This window comes from Montipora capricornis, chromosome 3 (assembly GCF_036669925.1).
Source record: "Montipora capricornis isolate CH-2021 chromosome 3, ASM3666992v2, whole genome shotgun sequence".
Lineage (NCBI taxonomy): Eukaryota > Metazoa > Cnidaria > Anthozoa > Scleractinia > Acroporidae > Montipora > Montipora capricornis.
The window spans coordinates 68,526,361-68,533,860 of record NC_090885.1 but is presented as its reverse complement, the minus strand read 5'-3'; the positions used below and the strand labels follow the sequence as shown (position 1 = coordinate 68,533,860).

The window sequence follows — 7,500 nt, the reverse complement described above, 5'->3', positions numbered from 1 at the left end:
TTAGCGATAGCTACTGCTAGTAATAATCATAATAATTATAATTTACCTTCTCCATTTGACGACTTGTTTATGCCTAATAATATCATACGGCAAGCAATTCTCAGGCTACATGGAGCACTATGATTAATGGTTTTTGGTTGGGATTTTACTGCACGGACCATTACCATGGAAACGGTCCGTTTCCGTATTTTTTTCTCTCTCTTCCAGGAAATTGAAGTTGAGCAAAATACAAGTTTTAAAGCAGATTTGAATGTTTCCATCACAACAGTACAGCAATTATTATAGCAAGCAGAATTTAGTTTTAGGTGTAAAATGTTACTGTTCAAAGTTTGCGGATGGAAACGGACAAGTGTCCAATTGCTCAAAGAAATGATGCCATATAATAAACAACTTACTAACCCCAATTGCTTGGGACCGTACAGGGGAATGTTGGTTATCGGACCTTTTTGTACGGACCTCGCAGTACAGCCACAACCTCGGGCCAATACTCCCCAGTATGGCCCTCGCACTCGGTTAGTAAGAGCTTAATAAGAATACAATATACTTGCAGTTCAACTAGATACAGAGGCTATAGCGAAGAGGACAGACCACAACACTGGGAACTCCATGCCCTGCTCTTTGTGAATAGTATGTGGGATCTTTTTCGTCCCACAAGGTTATGAACGTTGAAGGGTTGTGATACAGGGCCTACATTTTAACTTCCCTATCTGAGAAGACTAGAGAGTAAACATTACAAAGGTACATGTAGTACTTTCCCCTCAGAAATTTAAAGACCCTGAGTGTCAGACCAACCAAAGGCAACCTCCCGCACAGTAGTCCAGTGCTCAACCAACTAAGCTAACCAGACAGCAGTTGATGCCAAAGAGGTTTTTTTTCTTTATCAAGTTAGGTAGAACTAAAAGCTGCAAACTAATCGGAGTTGGAGAAAAAAGGCAGCCTTAGTGAAACCCAATGGCATTAGGCAGAAAGTTTCTCTATTTAGGTAGCAGTACCTCATCATTAGGAGACCAACGAGTGTAGTTTTCTTGCTGACACTTTCGATTGAGAACAGTAGTGAAATTCAGCTTTACTGAGAGCCACTGGAAATTCGTTTTGTCATACTGACCAAACAAACTAAAGAAACAAACAAAAGCACGCAGTTATCTTAACAAGGCTTAACAACAGCAAGAACAAAATCAAGGCCAGTGCCATCACTGCTGCTGCCAACCACGTTTTCCAAACCCAATATCAATCTGGATTTTGAGAATTTTTTATTATTTAATAATAATAATAATAATTAACAATTAGACCTGTAGCCCGCTAGGGCTATTGACCCGTGGCCCTTGAGGGCAAAGGGTCTAATTGTTTTAGTATCATCCAACTAGTTGGACAGAAAAGGCAACAATAAAGTTAGCGAATGCAAGTTGAACAAATATTTATTTGGCTGGAATAAAACGATAGAAAGCGTCACGCTTTTCGCTACTCGAGGACTATTACTAATAGTCCTCTAGTAGCGTAGCCAATCAAAATGTAGGATTTGCATTAGTCCACTAGTTGGACATGGTACTTATTATTAATAGCAACTCAATGAAGGTGCCACAACTAATAATTATTATCATTCCAGCATACAATGATGATGGTGACCGTATCAACAACATCAAAGATGATGACAATGGCTGGATTTATATGAAAGGAAAGGAAAATAACTTTTATTTCAGCATCTAGTCTTCTAGCACTGGAGCACTAATTGAGGACACTGTAAACTCAAACAAAATAAAATATTGGTTTTTGACAAAAAGGGGAAAACCAGAGTACCCGGTGAAAAACCTCTCGGAGGAGAGTACAGAACAACAAACTCAACCCACATGTGACACCGAATCTGGGAATCGAACCCAGGCCACAAAGGAGGGAGGAGAGTGCTCTCACCACTGCTCCATCCCTTAGATGCCAAGATAAATTTAATGTGTGTAGATGAGATGTCTGATGTCCTCTGGTGTAAATAATGCTACTGGCAGAGAGGTAACAATGATAATACAGTAACAGAAATGAGCTCAAATTATAACAAACAGAAGCCTGGCTTGGCTTTGAAAACGAATGCGTTATTAGGCATCAAAAACTTATAAATTCTTGGGTGGCGAGAGCACTAGTTAGCCCATACGTTACAACTTCGTAAAAATAATTTCAAATTTTCAAGAGAGATTATCTGGTAAATTGCGCTCAAAGTTTCAGAGATAGCTCATTATGCAATGTACTTTCAATATTCAGCACTAATTTTTTTGGCTGATAGATTAGAAAAGGATGGGTTTATGCTAACGAGGGAAAAAATGTAAACAAAGATTCCTCTATAGTGATAAAACCTGGAGAGTAGCCGTCTACCCTTCGAATCCCTGAATCCAGACTACTCCTAGGAAATAAATGTATTCTTACTTGACGATAAGTTTTGTTTCTCCTGGTTCAGTTACCATGCCATATACTTTGACTTGGTTATCAAGAGGGATGGACTTCCATTCTTTCCCCTCTGTACAACTGTACCTGTTTTAAAATAGTATTGAGAACAAATAGCAAGTGAGTTTTGGGGAAAACAAAAAAAAGGAAAACCAAATCAGGATGAATCAGGATGATTGGAAACACTTACCAAACTTTTTTTGTTCCAAACCAAAGAGAAACTGCTGCAAGAATTCCACCATGATCACCAATCACAAAATCATAAAAGCGATCAAATTCCTAAAGGAAACATAGAAAGGAAACATAGAAACTACATGTAGCATAAACATCTTGTTATCAAAAGACAGCAAACAATAATAATATCTATAGAGGTACAATACCCTATAGAGAGGGTTAGAGCCGCTTTGTTGGTAGGACTGGGGGACTGTTGAATACATATTACACAGAGCCTCCACTCCAACAAAAAGAAAACCCACAGGAAAGGATGTTAGAAAATTTTTAAAGAATGGACTTGTATCAGAAGCAAAAGAATTTTGCAGAATTATTGCTTAATTTTGCAATTTAAATTTCCTAGGTGTCATCATCTTAAAATTAATAGTAATACTTGCCCTATTGCTTTGATACAAATTAAAGCGCAAGTCAAATCCATCTGTTACTCCTGTAATCAAGGAACGGATAAGGACAAGGAATAAGCTTCATAAGAGGGATCGTATGACCGGAAGCTACGACGACTGGAAAGCGTTTGCAGACTTTAGGCGGGAGATTAAACGGTCTATTCGGCAAGCAGAAAGAGAATACTTCACACAACAAGTTATTACCAACAAAGGTAATACTGGCTCCCTGTGGAAAACCATACGTCGGGCTCTCCCCAATAAACCTAGCCAGTGTCTGCAATATAAAAGGGATACCTGGCGAATGAGTTCAATCGATTTTTCATCTCGGTCAGACAAGAAGCGGCCAGGAAGTCTACAGAGTTGGGTAACCACTACGGCCTGCAGTACAACAACCCCACGCCGCAGGTCATGTCGATTTCACAACAGGCTCAAAGGGGCAAGGAAGGATGCTTCGTTTTTCCATCAGTCACGCCCGACAATGTGCAAAAAGTGATCTTAGACATGCCTGCCAATAAGGCCCCAGGCTCTGATAAAGTTCCCATTTCAGTGGTTAAGGACTCCCTTGAGCAGAAATTATTCTTTCTCAAGTTCCATTTTTCTGCGAGCGTGGAAAAAGGGTGAAGTGGTCCCACACCAAAAAGAGGGCGACCATGAGGTGGCGAATAACAACCGTCCAGTATCGCTATTGCCAGTCCTCTCTAAGGTAGCCGAGGGGATTGCTATGCATCAGTTTAACGACTACTTGACATTGCAAGACCGATTGACAAGACATCAAAGTCGAACTTTGCACTCAACGGAAACGTTAACCTTGTTAGTAAAGGACAACATCTTTATCTGCGAAGGATAGCAGGCAAATAACAGCAATGGTTCTAACAGACTTGAGTAAAGCTTTTGACAGTCTCTGCCATTCTCCCCTGCAAACCAAACTCCAGCTGTTTGGCACCTCAAAGAAGGCACTCCTCTGATTCAAGAGCTACCTGTCAGACAGACAGCAGTGTACTTGAATTGGAACATGATTGTCAAATCCCCTAACGATAACTAATAGGGTACCTCAGGGGTCCATCTTAGGCCCGATGCTGTTTACACTCTATATGAATGATCTTCCTACGGTAACCAAGTTCAGTAACATCGAATCCTATGCAGACGACACTAAGATTTACCTATCGTGTGTGTCTAAAGATATCCACTCTTGTATGCAACAAGTCGCCAAGGATCTCGAAAGTATCGCTAGTTGGTGTTATACAAATCATTTGCTTATAAACCCAGATAAAACTAAGCTTGTGCTCTTTGGAACCCGGCAACTTGTATCAAAGCTACCTGACATCAATGTACCCTTTCTTGGACAACAACTATGCCCTGTTTCGTCCGCCAAAGATCTTGGTGTTATCCTGGACTCTGGCTTAACATTCAATAATCACATCTCATCATTATTGTCATCCTTGCTATTTAGTTTGTGTCAAAATTAATAAGTAGGGTCCACCACTTGTTTTCCAAAGAAGTTTTGTATATAATGATCAACTCTATTGTGTTTAGTAAATTATTTTACTATTCCGCTGTATGGTCTAGTACGTACAAATAGAACATACGTAAACTACAACTTATGCAGAACTTTGCTGCCTGTATACTAACTGACACAAGGAAATACGATCATGTTACCCCGGTCTTGAAAGCTCTTGGAGCAACTTAGAGGAGCAACTTCGATTGTGGGACGTGACACTAATGCATAAATGTGTTAAATTTACTTAGTGCCAGCATATATTAGCTGTAAAATAGGGAAGCGATCCAATGCGCACGCTTACAATCTCCGCAACAGTGAAGATCTAAACCTGCCAGAATGCCGGACAGCGGCTGCCCAGCGCGGTTTCTTTTATAGGGCAGCAAAAGCGTGGAATACTCTCAATAACAACACTAGAACTGCTCAGTCATTAAGATCATTTAAAAAGTATGCAAAGGCAGAATTAATGAAGAAATAGGATACCAGTGTACATTGTTAGTTATTATTAGTAGTAGTAATTTTAAGTCGTTATTTTTATATCAAGAAAATGTATGTCATTATACATGTAGTTTATATCAGTAGACTTAGTCATAATTTTATATTCATATTGTAAATGAATTCTGAAAAGCCCCTCAGGTAGAATTAATAAAGTATTGTATTGTATTGTATACAAAAGCTCTTTCTGTCAGAACAAGAGAACAACTGAATACCAGAACAACTGGGCAACCCAAACCTATTCGCTGCACCCATGAAGTTTTTCAGTTGCAAAGACCTTTTTCTGAGGAAAACTCACAAACAAATTTGATTCCAAACATCACTTTCTGCAGGTTGCAGTTTTTATTAATGAGAGTGGAAGTCCCCTTTTAAAGATATTTATTTATTAGTATAAATACACAGGTGATTATACAAAATCACGCACTCTCATTGGCTCGCTATCTCGGATTATCAGCTGATAATCACCTCGACAGACAAAATAGCTGCCAGTAGTCGTTTTGCCACTGTAAGTGAAGATGATTTCGCATTGAAATGTTTTTTTTTTCCCTCTTTTTTGAAATAATCACCTGTGTAGTTATACTAAAACAATTATTCGCCTCAGGCTCAGTGATTATCGGTGAATATTCACCAATAATCACTTCACCTTCGGCGAATAATAGCTAATTAATAATTGACAAGGCGGTGGAGCAGTGCTAGGATCACTCGCCTTACACCAATGAGTCCTACTGTACATGCATGTTCACATTCCAGACTCAGTGCATACAGAGTACACTGTATGTGGGTTGTCTCTTCTTTCTTTACTATGCTCCACAAGTACCTTGATAAAACTCAATCCTCCAGATGAGTGTAGTCCTGAAAAGGACTGTTCTTGGTAACTGGCATAAGCCACATAGGCCTTCAGAGTTGGCCTGTACCTGACCAAAACTGCCGGCTAGTAAGCCATCATCAGCCAGCTACATTCATCTGATTTTATAGCCAGTCAAGATGAAAAATCTTACACTTGTTAAAATTTATCATCATAGAAACTTCTAAAACATTCTTTTCCCTGTTTTGAGAAGCATAATTTACAGGGATTAGACAAGATAAATGACGGCAAATCTGTTCAGGCTCAATTCATGCGAATGGTGCATTTAACTGAATAGTTTCCAGTCTCATGCTTAATCTGACGAAACAACATGGCAAAGACATTATCATCTAACTTTCACTTATGCGAAGAAAATATAAAAGTGTAAAATAAAATAAACATATGGGAGTCCCCCCCCCCCTTGGACTTGGAGTTGTCTTGACAGTAACCATCAGGTATGATCTATGGTCACTGAAATGCTTCAAGGGGTTTTTCTCTGCATATTCCAACAGAATTTGAGCTGTTACTACATAACTTACTTTTGTCCATGTTAAACCTCCATCATTAGACATGAAGACACCAATTGAACGTTGTCCAAGTCTTGTACCCAAGTTACCTAGAAGTACATTTATGCCACTTTGTGAACCAGGTAAAAACTAACCCTTGAGCAGTAAAATTATTACTAATTACTAACTAGTAACACATTGATATTAACACAGGGTTAAAAAAAAATTAATTAGAGTTTCAGGGTAAAAATTGGAGGACCATTTGTACAACGACAGTTGCATGATGGTCCCCCTTTACAGCCCACATTCCTTCATATTAATATAGTAACAATGGCAACACCAATGTCAATAAGATTATTAAAATAATTAATAAACAAACAAGATGCCTATAATGTGGGATGCACAAACAGTTACAGAACACAAATCGTTCAGATACAGTGAACTACAACTACATGTACATGTACGAGTAAACTTTGGGAAATTGCGAGAGATTACCAGAGAGATTACCAGAAAGATAAATCTGTAATCTAACCCTAACCCTTACCCTGAAACTAGAAGTTATTTGTTGTAAAAACAGAACTAGAGGTTATCCCTTATTATTAATGCAACTAAATTTGCAAATAGAAACAACGAGGCCCCAACAGGGGTTTTATCAGGATAAGGGATATTTACATGTTGGTAAAAAATTATAGGGATAGGGGGTATTTGGGGGGAAAATTAACAGGATACAGGATATCTAAAAAACTGAACTGGCATTATAGAGATACAAACCACATGACTTAACAGGATACAGGATATTTAGGCCCAAATTAATGGGATATGGAATACTTAGCTCCCCCCTCCCCGGAATGGGACCTCAACAATGAGCACAGCAATGCACGATCAGAATTTACTTTTACAACAAATTAAAGCTTTTTGAGGAATGTCAGGATACAAAGGTTAGATTTCTTTGGATTACTGACTGGAGATCGGCCGCTTCATTCGTTTGCTTTGGTTTGTGTATAAAACAAGATAGAGTGGCGTATTTGATTTATTTTATGTAGTTGGTTGTTTAAGGCTTTTTTTTTCTAATATTCTTTTGATCATGTTTTTGATTCCTGTACTGGGAAGAATGGATTTCCT

General features: G+C 38.7%; 1 protein-coding gene across 5 annotated transcripts in view; it reads right to left on the bottom strand.

Moving 5' to 3' along the window:
* Positions 1-7,500, bottom strand: part of LOC138040984 (VPS10 domain-containing receptor SorCS1-like) — a 79,720-nt gene that overhangs the window by 45,699 nt on the left and 26,521 nt on the right. For all 5 annotated transcript variants that reach the window (XR_011130720.1, XR_011130721.1, XM_068886738.1 and 2 more), the window contains exons 12-15: positions 6,412-6,488; positions 2,615-2,703; positions 2,407-2,511; positions 993-1,113 (exon numbers count right to left, since the gene is read on the bottom strand). Coding sequence is in view for 3 of the 5 variants with exons in the window: in XM_068886738.1 (XP_068742839.1) it covers positions 993-1,113; positions 2,407-2,511; positions 2,615-2,703; positions 6,412-6,488 (392 nt within the window). In the remaining 2 variants the exon portion in view is untranslated. The remainder of the gene's footprint in view (positions 1-992; positions 1,114-2,406; positions 2,512-2,614; positions 2,704-6,411; positions 6,489-7,500) is intronic.